We start from the raw sequence: 13,803 nt of genomic DNA, 5'->3' as shown, positions 1-13,803 counted from the left end.
GGAAATTTTTGTTAGGATTAAAAGTTTTGCTTACAGTTGAGTTTTTGTTTCCAAATAAAAGCTTGTCGTGCATTGCTAACTAGCCACGATTGACTGTCTTTCTCGCAGTGCGCTGCGGAGCTGCTCGTCCCGAAGAGCAGGCGGAATGCTGAGGCGAAGAAGAAGAACTTGATTGCAGCTCTACCTCAGATAAGCGGGAAGGTCCTCACCAAATGCTTCTGCGTGGAGGAGGACACGAAGACTAAGGTGAGCTGGGCTAGTTCGCCGGTGATTTTCTAGTAGGTGCTGCCAGCTGATGGGATACCCTGCCTCACGCATAACGGGGAAAATTACAGCCAGTGTTCTGATCTATTGTACGACCCAAACCGTGTATCAGGGGCAGCTTAACAAACAATGCCAGCGTTTGTCCAACTTCACTGTGCTTAGATTTACCTGTGCTTCCTTGGCTGAATACTCCATTAAACAAAGCGCTCCTTAATCTGATCTTGCACAGTCGAGCTGCGATACTGTTCATGTTACTGGGTGGCAGTGGGGAGATTTTTCTAAGTTTTAGTCTTGTTTTGGCATTTGAGACAAACCCACACGTTATTTTGCAACATCCCAGTGAAAATATCAAAATATCCTGTTCTGTTAGATCTTGTGTGAAAAGTTGGTGAACTCTGCGAGTAAGTAAGATAAATTTAAGGTGTCAGCCTGGCTCAGTGGTAGCAGTCTGACCTCTGCATCAGACGGTCCTGGGCTCAAGCCCCACTCCAAAGACTTGAGCAGAAAATCTAGGTTGACACTAGAGTGCGGTACTGAGGGAATACAACACTGTCAGAGGTGTCGTCTTTCGGATGAGACGTTCAACCAATGCTCCGTCTGCCCTCTCCGGTGGACTTATAAGATCCCATGGCACTGCTGGAAGAAGAGCAGGAGAGTTCTCCCGGTGTCCTGAACCATATTTATCCCTCAACCAGCTTTACTGAAACAGATTATCTGGTCATTATCACATTACTGTTTGTGGGACCTTGCTGTACACAAATTGGCTGCCGCGTTTCCTACATTATAACAGTAACTACACTTCAAAAATATTTAATTGGCTATAGAGCACTTAGGGACATCCTTGGTGTTAAAGGGACTACAGAAATCCCTTCCCTTTCCCTTTCCCTTTCCTTTTCGTTGAGGGAGTGGATATATGGCCGGAAGCTCGTCTCAGGGTCAAAGAGGATGCTAAGTTTGTGAATGGTCTGGTTCAGCCTCACATAGTTGCAGGGAGAGGGATGGAGTTGGTGGCTCGTTAACAGGGTTTGTGGCTGGAACCGAAGACAATGGCTTTGGTCTTCCCAATATTTAGTTCCAGGAAATTTCTACTCATCCAGTACTGGATGTCGGACAAGCAGTGTGACAAATGAGGGACAATGAAGGGGTCGAGAGAGGTGGTGGTGAGGTAGAGCTGGGTGTTTTCAGCGTACATGTGGAACCTGACGTTCAATTTTTGGATGATGTCGCCGAGGGGCAGCATGTAGATAAGAAATAGGAGGGGGGCCAAGGATAGATCCTTGGAGGAGTCCAGAGGTAACGATGCTGGAGCAGGAGGAGAATCCATTGCACCTGATTCGCTGGCAACAACTAGACAGATAAGAGTGGAATTTCTGCAGGAAGGAGGGAGGAGGACAGTAGCAGTATGTTTGTATGTGTGTGTGTGTGTGTGCTAGGCCGATGTAGCAGAGCCTGGTCTCCAATCATCTTGGATCCCCTTGCCATTGGACCAAGACCTTGCTCTGTCAAGCCCGTGTGGTAGCTGGTGTGCAACGGACACCCCACGATAAAAGAATTCACGCACAGGCATCTTCCACCCTTTAAAATGAAGTTTGGGACCTGGAACGTCAGGACCTTCATGGACAACCCCAACAGAGACAGACCGGAACGCCGTACAGCTCTCGTTGCGCGGGAGCTCAGACAATTCGACAATGACATCGCCGCCCTAAGTGAGGCCCGCTGAGCAGGGGATGGCCAGCTCAAGGAGCAAGGCAGTTGTTATACCTTCTTCTGGAAAGGCAAACCTGAAGAAGAACGCCGCCTCCATGGGGTCGGCTTCGCCACAAAAAATGAGCTAGTTGAACGTCTCAGAGACTCCTCTAGCAGTATAAACGAACACCTCATGAATCTACGGCTCACCCTAGCCCGGAACCAGTGCGCTGCGGTCATCAGTGCGTGTGCCCCAACACTGGAAGCCACAGACGAGACCAAAGAAGAATTCTACTCCAGCCTCGAACAATCCCTGTCCCGAGTCCCAATGGGCGACAAGCTGATCCTCCTTGGCGACTTTAACGCCAGAGTTGGAAAGGACACAGACCTCTGGGGAGGTGTGATCGGCAGAGAGGGGGTAGGGAAAGCCAACTCCAATGGTACCCTCCTCTTGTCGAAGTGCTTAGAACATGGCCTTGTCATAACCAACACCTTGTTCCATCAGGGAGACAAGTACAAGGCTTCATGGCAGCACCCTCGCTCCAAGCACTGGCATCTGCTGGACTACGTCATCGTCCGAGCGCGGGACCGCAAGGACATCCACATCACCCGCGCCATGACAGGAGCTGATGAATGCTGGACAGACCACCTCCTAATCCGCTCTGTCATCTCCATCAATGTAGCCCCTAAACAGCGGCGGCAACAGAAACAATGCCACAGGAAACTTAACACTGGAGCACTCAAAGACCCCGCTAAGAAAGTCCTATTTAGCCTGCGCCTCACAAACAACCTGATGACTCCCAGTGATGCAGAGACACAGGGTGTCCACAGTGCCTGGTCTGCACTCAAGGCCTCCATAATCAGCACCTGTGAAGAGACGCTCGGTCACTCGACCAGGAAACACCAAGACTGGTTCGACGAGAACAACCAGGAGATCCAGGAGCTAATAAGCTGCAAGCGGAAGGCATTCCTGATCTGGAAACAGCAACAGAACTCAAGAACAAGAAAGCAGCTCTACAGAAGCATGAAGGCCGACAAAAAACTCGCGACCTAAAGAACAGATGGTGGGTGGAGAAAGCGCAGGAGATCCAGCAGCTAGCCGACAACCACGATGTGCGTGGATTCTTTAGCGCAGTCAAGACCGCCTACGGCCCAAGCACCCAAGGCCCTACCCCACTGCGGGCCAAGAACGGAGAGGTACTCATCAAGGACAGAGAGGCAGTCAGTGCCCACTGGAAGGAGCACTTCGAAGATCTCCTTAACCACGACTCTGTCTTTGACACGAGTGTCCTCAACTCCATCCCACAGCATGCTACCCGCCACCATCTCAGCACAACCCCAGCCCAGCATGAGGTTGAAAAGGCCATTGACAACTGAAGAACAACAAGGCCTCAGGAGCAGATGGAATCCCTGCCGAGGCAATAAAGCATGGCGGAGAAGCATTACTGGCACGAATTCATGAACTCATTTCTCTTATCTGGAAGGAAGAGAGCATGCCAGGGGATCTCAGAGATGCCATAATTGTGACCATCTTCAAGAAAGGTGACAAGTCCGATTGCGGTAATTACAGAGGAGTTTCCCTGCTGTCTGCCACAGCGAAAGTCTTCGCAAGAATCCTCCTCAATCGCCTTCTCCCAGTGGCCGAAGAGCTCCTCCCAGAGTCGCAATGCGGATTCCGCCAACTAAGGGGCACAATGGACATGGTCTTCACCGCACGTCAGTTACAAGAGAAATGCAGGGAACAGCACCTACCGCTGTACATGGCCTTCTTTGATCTCACAAAGGCCTTCGACACTGTCAACCGTGAGGGATTATGGAGTGTCCTCCTCAAATTCGGCTGCCCTCAAAAGTTTGTCACCATCCTCCACCTGCTTCATGACGCCATGCAAGCTGTGATCCTGACCAACGGTTCCACCACAGACCCAATTCACGTACGAACCGGAGTCAAGCAAGGCTGTGTCATCGCACCAACGCTCTTCTCGATCTTCCTTGCTGCAATGATCCATCTCACCCTCAGTAAGCTCCCCACTGGAGTGGAGCTAATTTACAGAACAAACGGGAAACTGTTCAACCTCCGTCGCCTCCAGTCCAGATCCAAGGTCATCCATCCTCTGTCGTCGAATTACAGTATGCAGACGACGCTTGCGTCTGCACTCACTCGGAGGTCAAACTCCAAACCATCGTCAACATCTTCACCGAAACGTATGAGAGCATGGGCCTTACACTAAACATCCGTAAGACAAAGGTCCTCTACCAACCTGCTCCCGCCACACAGTACTGCCCCCCAATTATCAAAATCCACGACAAGGCCTTGGACAACGTGGACCACTTTCCATACCTCGGGAGCCTACTGTCAACAAGGGCAGATGTTGACGACGAAGTCCAACACCGCCTTCAGTGTGTCAGTGCAGTCTTCGGTCACCTGAGGAAGAGAGTGTTTGAAGACCAGGTCTTCAAACCCGGCACTAAGCTCATGGCTTACAGAGCAGCACTGATACCCACCCTGCTGTATGCCTCAGAGACATGGACCATGTACAGCAGGCACCTCAAAGCACTGGAGAGGTACCACCAACGCTGCCTCCGCAAGATCCTGCAAATCCATTAGCAGGAAAGGCGCACCAACGTCAGTGTTCTTGCTCAGGCCAACATCCCCAGCATCGAAGCTTTGACCACACTCAATCAGCTCCGATGGACGGGTCACATTGTCCGCATGCCCGATACGAGACTCCCAAAACAAGCACTCTACTCAGAACTCCGACACAGCAAGAGAGCCCCAGGTGGGCAGAGGAAATGCTTCAAGGACACCCTCAAAGTCTCCTTGAAAAAGTGTAACATCCCCACCGACACCTGGGAATCTCTGGCCCAAGACTGCACAAAGTGGAGGAGAAGCATCCGGGAAGGCGCCAAACACCTCGAGTCTCTTCGCTGGGAGCAAGTGGAAGCCAAGCGCAGGCAGCGCAAGGAGCGCACGTCAACCCAAGCACCCCACCCACTTGCCCCTTCAACCACCGTCTGCCCCACCTGTGACAGAGACTGTAGGTCCCGCATTGGACTCACCAGTCACCTGAGAACTCATTTTTAATGTGGAAGCAAGTCATCCTCGGTTCCAAGGGACTGCCTAAGAAGAAGAAGAGTGGAACCAGGCGAGGGCAATCCCACCCAGCTGAACGACGGAGGAGAGGCGTTGGAGGAGGATGGTGTTGTCAACCGTGTCAAAGGTTGCACACAGATTGAGAAGGATGAGGAAGGATAGTTTACCATGGTCACAGTCACAGAGGATGTCATTTGTGACTTTCATAAGTGCATTTTAGTGCTGTGGCAGGGGCGGAAATCTGATTGGAGGGATTCAAGCTTGGAGTTGCGGGAAAGATGGGCACGGATTTGGGAGTTGGCAACACGTTCAAGAACTTTGGAGAGGAAAGGGAGGTTGGAGATTGGGCAGTAGTTTGCAAAGATGGAGGGGTCAAGGGTGTTTTTTTTGAGCAGGGGTGTAAAGACGACAGATTTGGACGGGAGGGGGACAGTACCTGAGGAGAGAGAGCCGTTAACAGTATCAGTTAACATGGGGGCCAGGAAAGGAAGTTGGTTGGGCAGTTTAGTACCAATAGGATCGAGGTAGCAGGAGATGGGTCTCATGGACAAGATGAGCTCGGAGAGGGCGTGAGGGGAGATCGGAGAGAAACTAGAGAAAGTTGCAAGTTCAGGGCTGGGGCGGGGGGGCAACCTTTGGGGAAGTTTGGCCCAGTGGGCTAGGGGACGGGAAGGAAGCAGCAGAGGCACCTGATCGGATGGTCTCAATCTTAGTCACAAAGAAATCCATGAGCTGCTCGCACTTGTTGTTGGAGCTGAGGGTGGAGGAGGCTGGGGAGACGGGTTTGAGAAGATGGTTTGAAATGGAAAAGAGAAGCCTAAATCTATTTCGACTTCCAGCATTGAAAGCTTCCTGGTTTCGCGATGCAGGGGGAGGGTCCAAACGGTTTGTCACCTACCTCGGCCACCCCCACACCGCACACTCAAAGTCTGCAGGATGTAAGGGGGGGCGACAAAAGGTGATCGGAGGGTGTACAGCCAGAGCGATAGGATTGAAACCCGGGGCAATTGTGCGCTTCACTTCACCTGGAGCCATGCATACAGTTCGAGTCGCTGGGGGCATCCTGGGTTTGGAGAAGGGACAGAGGAGGGAAACTCAACTCATGCAGACACGAAGGAGAAGGGAATAGAGGGATATGGGGGGAGAGCTAATTAGACTGTGAGGAGGCTGGCGTGGAGCATAAACACCGGCATAGACCAGTTGGGCCAAATGGTTGGTTTCTCTGCCGTAGATTCTGTGTAATTCTGTAGAGAACCGAGGCACGAGGAGGGGCTGAGGGATCGTTACACTGGGGAAAAGATGCTCAGGAGAGGTTTTCAGGATTGTGCAGGTAGTGATGCACTGAACCCAATAAATGGTTTGACTGTGATCGGAGTGGGAGGGTGCAGACTTGAGCTTAGGTGAACAGACAGTTTCGATTACTGCACAGGGAATGTGTGGAGGAAACTCTCCGGGGAGAAAGCAGAGGAGGATCATGCTGGAAGATTCTAGAGGGAGCTGGATAGTTTCTAGAAGAAGTGGTTGAGGGGTTTAAAAGATTTGGGCCGAGATTTCGAGCTGGTGCTGAAACCTCATTAGACACGAGTGTGAGTCAGAGAGAGAGGTATCGCATTGTATCTCAACTCTGTGCTCGCTTCTAGCAAGGCTCATGTTCACTACAGTGAGGCAGTTGATGAACACCAGGCCCAGCCAGATGTGGTACACATGTTTCCCTTGATCCTGGTGGAGAAGACGTTGATTGAACAGAACCAGTCCTTTCCATTCATATTGTTTTTTCTGGTGAATTCTGTAATTAAACTCTTTGTCTGAATCAGTGCCTCTTGCGACTTCCACCCTGAGCCGGAAGGTGAAAGGTGAAAGTTCAGCTCTGGGCTGTCTGCCTGTTGGATCCTGTTTTATTTTTACAGCTTGCTCCTGTGATTCAGATCTTGGCGAGTTTCCAAGCCCTTGCTAAGTCCTTACAGATTCCCCGGAATGGGCCATGTTTCTCCTGGTGACAACCAACCCACTGCTTTGTGGGAGGAGACAGGCGATAGGTGCAGCCATGAACACTGTTGTATAGAGGTCAGGGTTCAGAATTCAACTCCAACGCAGTTCTGGTGTCTGTCGCCTGTGACTCTGGTTCCAATCAAACCACAGTAAGATGGGGGTGGAATTAAGAAAGACTTGCATTTTATAACGCCTGTCACAACCTCAGGACTTCGGAAAGTGCTTTACAGCCAATGAAGTACTTTTGAAATGTAGTCTCTACTGTAATGTAGGAAGTGCGGCAGCCAATTTGCTCACAGCAAGTTCCCACAAATACCAATGTGATAATGACCAGATAATCTTTTTTTATTATTCATTTATGGGATCTGGGTGTCGCTGGCAAGGCCAGCATTTATTGCCCATCCCTAATTGCCCTTGAGAAGGTGGTGATGAGCTGCCTTCTTGAACCGCTGCAGTCCGTGTGGTGAAGGTACTCCCACAGTGCTGTTAGGTAGAGAGTTCCAGGATTTTGACCCAGCGACGATGAAGGGTCGGCGACATACTTCTAAGTCAGGATGGTGTGTGACTGGAGGGGAATTTGGAGGTGTTGGTGTTCTCATGCGCCTGCTGCCCTTGTCCTTCTAGGTGGAAGAGGTCGCGGGTTTGGGAGGTGCTGCCAAAGAAGCCTTGGCGAGTTGCTGTAGTGAATCTTGTAGATGGTACACACTGCAGCCACCGTACGCCGGTGGTGGAGGGAGTGAATGTATAAGGTGGTGGATGGGGTGCCAATCAAGCGGGCTGCTCTGTCCTGGATGGTGTCGAGTTACTTGAGTGTCGTTGGACCTGCACTCAGCCAGGCAAGTGGAGTGTATTCCATCACGCTCCTTACTTGTACCTTGTAGATGGTGGAAAGGCTTTGGAGAGTCAGGAGGTGAGACACTCGCTACAGAATACCCAGCCTCTGACCTGCTCTTGTTGCCACAGTATTTATGTGGCTGGTCCAGTTAAGTTTCTGGTCAACGGTGACTCCCAGGATGCTGATGGTGGGGGATTTGGTGATGGTAATTCCGATGAATGTCAAGGGGCGGGGGTTAGACTCTCTCTTGTTGTAGATAGTCATTGCCTGGCACTTGAGCATGAAGATTGTGACCATCTATTCAGCTGCCTCTGCTGCTTCCCCACCAAGACTCTGCCCAGTCATTGCCTGGCACTTGTGTGGTGCGAGTGTTACCTGCCAATAAGCAGCCCGAGCTTGAACGGCGTCCAGGTCTTGTTGCAAGCTGGCATGGACTGCTTCATTGTCTGAGTAGTTGTGAATGATGCTGAACACTGTGCAGTCATCAGCGAACATCCCCATTTTTGACCTTATGTTGGAGGGAAGGTCACTGATGAAGCAGCTGAAGATGGTTGGGCCTAGGACACTGCCCTGAGGAACTCCTGCAGCGATGTCCTGGGGCTGTGATGATTGACCTTCAACCACCATAACCATCTTCCTTTGTGCTATGTATGACTCCAGCTAGTGGAGAGTTTTCCCCCCGATTCCCATTGACTTCAGTTTTACTAGGGCTCCTTGATGCCACACTCAGTTAAATCCTGCCTTGATGTCAAGGGCAGTCACTTTCACCTCACCTCTGGAATTCAGCTCCTTTGTCCATCTTTAGACCAAGGCTGTAATGAGGTCGGGAGCTGAGTGGTCTTGGCGGAACCCAAACTGGGCATCAGTGAGCAGGTTATTGGTGAGTAAGTGCCGCTTGATAGCACTGCCGATGACACCTTCCATCACTTTGCTGATGATTGAGAGTAGGCTGATGGGGCGATAATTGACCGGATTGGATTTGTCCTGCTTTTTGTGGACAGGACATACCTGGGCAATTTTCCTCATTGTTGGATAGATGCCAGTGTTGTAGCTGTACTGGAACAGCTTGGCTAGAGGTGTGCCCATTTCTGGAGCACATGTCTTCAGCACGATAGTCGGGATGTTGTCGGTGCCTGTAGCCTTTGCTATGTCGGGGCCCATATCTGTTGTAGCGATAACTATTGGCCAGGATAGCGGGGAGAACTCCCCTGCTCTTCTTCAAGTAATGCCATGGAATCTTTTACGTCCACTTGAGAGGGCTGACGGGGCCTCGGTCTAACGTCCCATCCGAAAGACGGCACCTCTGACAGTGCACTGGAACATCAGCCTAGATTAAGTGCCTAAGTCTCTGGAGTGGGACTTGAACCCACAATCTTCTGACTCAGAGGCACGAGTGCTACCAACTGAACTAAGCCTGACATTTAATTACCACCAACCGCTGGTTGACTTCATAATTATCCATTTCCCCAATAATGTTTGAACCATCTCTCTGTAAATCTGTTGATCACAGAATCACAGAATCCCCACAGTGCAGATAGAGGCCATTTCGGCCCATCGAGCCTGCACCGACACATATCCCACCCTATCCCCGTAACCCCACATATTTAATCCCCTAACACTAAGGGTCAATATATCATAGCCAAATCAACCCAAATCAACCTAACCTGCACATCGTTCCCTTAGACAGGCCGTCGATATGGATCTGCTGCATGTCAGCTTGGCTCGGTTGGTGGTGCTCTCACCTCTGGGTTAGAAGGTTGGAAACTTCAGCACATCATTTGAGCTGTCACACCAGTGCAGCACTGAGGGAGAGCTGTCAGATCTGGTCCTCAAGATGAGCCATTATACTGAGGTCCCACCTGCCCATTCCAGTGGGCGTTAAGGTTTTGTGATTGAATTCAGAGAGGATTCGGACAATCTCTGAGTTCTGGCCAACAGTTCGCACTCAGTCAACAGCAGCAGAAGTCTGGTCATTCATCTCTTTGTGGGTTCTTGCTGTGCGCAAAATGGCTGACGATTTGACCTACATAATAGCAGTGACTGGCTCTTATCTGAGAGACCTGATAAATTCAAGTCTTTTATTCTGAAGTCAATACCTCTGTGGGTTTTCAAACACAAAACATCAATCATTCTCAATATCTCTCCCGCCCTCCAGGCAGATGTGTGCTTTGCAAAACATGGCTAGAGTTCAACAATTGAAACTAGGCGCTCCGCCAATGGTTCAGTAGATTACAGCAGCCCATAATATGACACTGAGCCATTCACAAAGGTCTCCGGTGCAATCTCTAGTTTGTGCTGAGTTAGCTGATAGTTGTTAGGGAACTAAAATGAACCTCAGTAGCTGTCCCATCAAACACTCCCAGGGCAGGTACAGCACGGGTTAGATACAGAGTAAAGCTCCCTCTACACTGTCCCATCAAACACTCCCAGGGCAGGTACTGCACGGGTTAGATACAGAGTAAAGCTCCCTCTACACTGTCCCGTCAAACACCCCCAGGGCAGGTACAGCACGGGTTAGATACAGAGTAAAGCTCCCTCTACACTGTCCCATCAAACACTCCCAGGGCAGGTACAGCACGGGTTAGATACAGAGTAAAGCTCCCTGTACACTGTCCCATCAAACACTCCCAGGGCAGGTACAGCACGGGTTAGATACAGAGTAAAGCTCCCTGTACACTGTCCCATCAAACACTCCCAGGGCAGGTACAGCACGGGTTAGATACAGAGTAAAGCTCCCTCTACACTGAACAGGTATTGAGGGACATTCAGAGCCAGAGAGAGATACAGAGAGAGCAAAAAGGAAAGAGAGGGAGGCAGACAGAAAGTTAGACATACAGCGAGAGGGAGAAAGACAAAAATAGAGAGAGTGTGTGAGGGGGAGGGCTAGAAAGAGAGAGAGAGAGAGTGCTGCCAGGTACACAGATAGAAGAATGTGGAAGAGCAGAGAAGGAGAGATCTTTGACTATTGAGGGTTAACTGTGATGAGAGGAGGAAAGTGCGGATGGAAATGCTGTTCAGGGAATGAAGTGAAGAGGCGGGGGCGGAGGCAGATTACAGTCCCTGCTGTTCGCACACAGGCCGTGGGCTGGAGGAAGAGCCAGAGAGTAATTCTATCCTAGATAGTTCACCATCTGTGTGTAATTGGGACATTAAGCTTATCTAGCAATGAGGTGGAAGGGACAGTGTGCAACGACATTCCCTGAGGCGAGTTGGGTTTCTGTTCCAGCCGTGTAATTGAAGATATTCCCCCCGATAAAGCCTCATAATGTCTTAAAATAAAATCTGACCGTCTCTTTTGAGTTCCACGATCTGAGAGCTAAGGCGTGATGTTTGTGTGTCAGGTTTAATTCCCAGCATGCCTTGCTGCCGCTCTGAAGCTGCTGAACCTGACTGATGACGTGTCACTGGGCAACAAGAGAAAGAGCGAGCACTGGAGCTCAAACAGAAACACAAAACGCTGGAAGCAGACGGCAGATCAGTCGGAATTTCGCTGCGCTGAGAGAAACACGGCACTGTAGCCTACCCCCGAGCTCCGGACGACCGGCAGGTCCAAGGGCGCCCTGGGGGGCAAGGCTGGAGACTCCAGCGTTTCACTGCCCTGCTGATAAGATTGCCCACTCTGGTTCAATGTACTCCTGGAGGATTCATCACATGACCTCCTGCCTGCAACCCCCCGGCCCCCACATTCCCGCCATTGGTTGCTGAAAACGCCCGTCCTCGCGGTGCCCCGCCCCCCCACACCAATTGGAAGCGAAAAGACTCTTCATTACCTGATTGGATGATTCAATCAAACAGCCTTTTTTCCCATCTCCACTATTTTTGAACTAATAGTTAAAGTGTCCAAACAAAATGAAAGAAGCACACTTTTTTTTAATGTCTGAATGATTTTTCTCTTGCGTTGTCATGGAGATTAATCTTCAATTCTTGGAGACTCCAGGGCAATCCTGGAGAGTTGGCAACCTGGCCTGCCGGTATGTTTAGGTGGAAAAAGCACCTTTGGGCTGCCCTGGGAGGCCTGAGAAGCAGCTGCAGGCCTCAATTTCCTGGCCCTTCCATTGGTAGTAGGCCCTGTCTGGGGGTCCAGCCCAAGGGAGGAAGGGGGATGGAAGGAAGGAAGTTGTGCGCAGCAAGCTCCACAAAAAGCAATGAGATAATGACCAGATTGTAAAGTCTGTGGGTTGTGCAGTTAATAACGACACAGACTTCAGAAGTAACAAACAAACAGGTCTTTACTATTCGAAGGTCCGGGCGAATCTGCCCCAGCAATCCTGCCACAACACTTATATACTGGTGTGGTCACTATCGGTATTACAGTATACAGAAGCCAAACAAATAGTGCCACACCTAAAGTAGTTCTCTTAAAGGTGAACGGTTGCATTCAATAGTTCCCTTAAAGGTAGACGGGTACATACACTACACAGATCATCTGTTTTTGTGATGTTGATTGAGGGATAAATTAGCCAGGACACTGGGAGAACTCCCCGCTCTTCGTCAAATAGTACCGCTGGATCTTAAACCAAGGCTCCTGATAGGTTAGACGGGGCCTCATCCGAAAGACAGCAGCCCCTCAGTACTACACTGGAGTTTCAGCCTGGATTTTGTGCTCAAGTCTCTGGAGTGGGACTGTGAACCCATGACCTACTGTCTCAGAGGCGAGAGTGCTACCAACTGAGCCATGGCTGACATAAGAACATAAGAAATAGAAGCAGGGGTCGGCCATACGGCCCCTCGAGCCTGCTCCGCCATTCAATAAGATCATGGCTGATCATCGACCTCTACTCCACTTTCTCACACGATCTCCATATTCCTTGATTCCCCTAGAGTCCAAAAATCTATCGATCCCAGCCTTGAATATACTCAAAGACTCAGCATTCACAGCCCTCTGGGGCAGAGAATTCCAAAGATTCACAACCCTCTGAGTGAAGAAATTCCTCCTCATCTCGGTATTAAATGGCCGACCCCTTATCCTGAGACTATGCCCCCTAGTTCTAGACTCTCCAGCCAGGGGAAACAACCTCTCAGCATCTACCCTGTCAAACCCCCTTCAGAATCTTGAATGTTTCAATGAGATCACCTCTTGTACTTCTAAACTCCAGAGAGTATCGGCCCATTCTACACAATCTCTCACCATAGGACAGCCCTCTCATCCCAGAATCAATCGAGTGAACCTTTGTTGCACCGCTTCCAAGGCAAGTATATCCTTCCTTAGATAAGGAGACCAAAACTGTGCCCAGTACTCCAGGTGTGGTCTCACCAAGGAACTGTACAACTGTAGCAAGACTTCCTTACTCTTATACTCCAACCCCCTTGCAATAAAGGCCAACATGCCATTCCCCTTCCTTATTGCTTGCTGTACCTGCATGCTAGCTTTCTGTGTTTCTTGCACGATGACACCCAAATCTCGCTAAACACCAACATTTGAAAGTTTCTCACCATTTATAAAATATTCTGTTTTTCTATTCTTCCTACCAAAGTGAATAACCTCATTTAAGACACCTAAGAGACTGAAGTAAATCAGTAGAAGTTGACATGTGGTTTGCAAACTGTGAGATTGGTATTAGAACGTTGCACACACCAGCACAGGCTGTTAGAAGATGTACATGTTAGAAGAACAGTGACATTCAGTGTGTGAGCATGGTCTGGGAGGTGTAGTAATGGGCACCCCCTGGTGCTGATGGGTTCCTCCCTATCTTCAGCACTGCGTTTGTATCTTTTGGTGACGAACGTGCTCGCTTGAAAGACTTTCAAACTGTGTTCAGATGTCCAGGTAAATGTCAGGTGTCCATGTTGATTAAATGATTAAGTCGCAGGCCCCAGGTATTGAATCGACAGCTAAGAGCTGCAACATCCATTCAAACCTGAACGCTCATTTTACATATATATATATTTTCTTTGCAGGTCAGTAAAGCTGGGCAAAATGGAGAGGACATTGAAGAGG

General features: G+C 50.0%; 1 protein-coding gene across 7 annotated transcripts in view; it reads left to right on the top strand.

Annotated features, from left to right (window-relative positions):
• The window catches only part of col16a1 (collagen, type XVI, alpha 1), a 636,201-nt gene that overhangs the window by 257,521 nt on the left and 364,877 nt on the right, over positions 1–13,803 (top strand). For 5 of the 7 annotated variants that reach the window (XM_085962342.1, XM_085962338.1, XM_085962337.1 and 2 more), the window contains exons 8-9: positions 109–246; positions 13,764–13,802. In XM_085962342.1, coding sequence (XP_085818468.1) covers positions 109–246; positions 13,764–13,802 — 177 coding nt within the window. The remainder of the gene's footprint in view (positions 1–108; positions 247–13,763; position 13,803) is intronic. The other 2 variants (XM_085962341.1, XM_085962343.1) reach the window with 1 other exon arrangement.

This window comes from Somniosus microcephalus, chromosome 20 (genome assembly GCF_052327205.1).
Source record: "Somniosus microcephalus isolate GS21.2 chromosome 20, FLI_Smic_1.0, whole genome shotgun sequence".
Lineage (NCBI taxonomy): Eukaryota > Metazoa > Chordata > Chondrichthyes > Squaliformes > Somniosidae > Somniosus > Somniosus microcephalus.
Note: the sequence above shows the minus strand (reverse complement) of the source record. Positions and strands in the feature narration are given on the sequence as shown.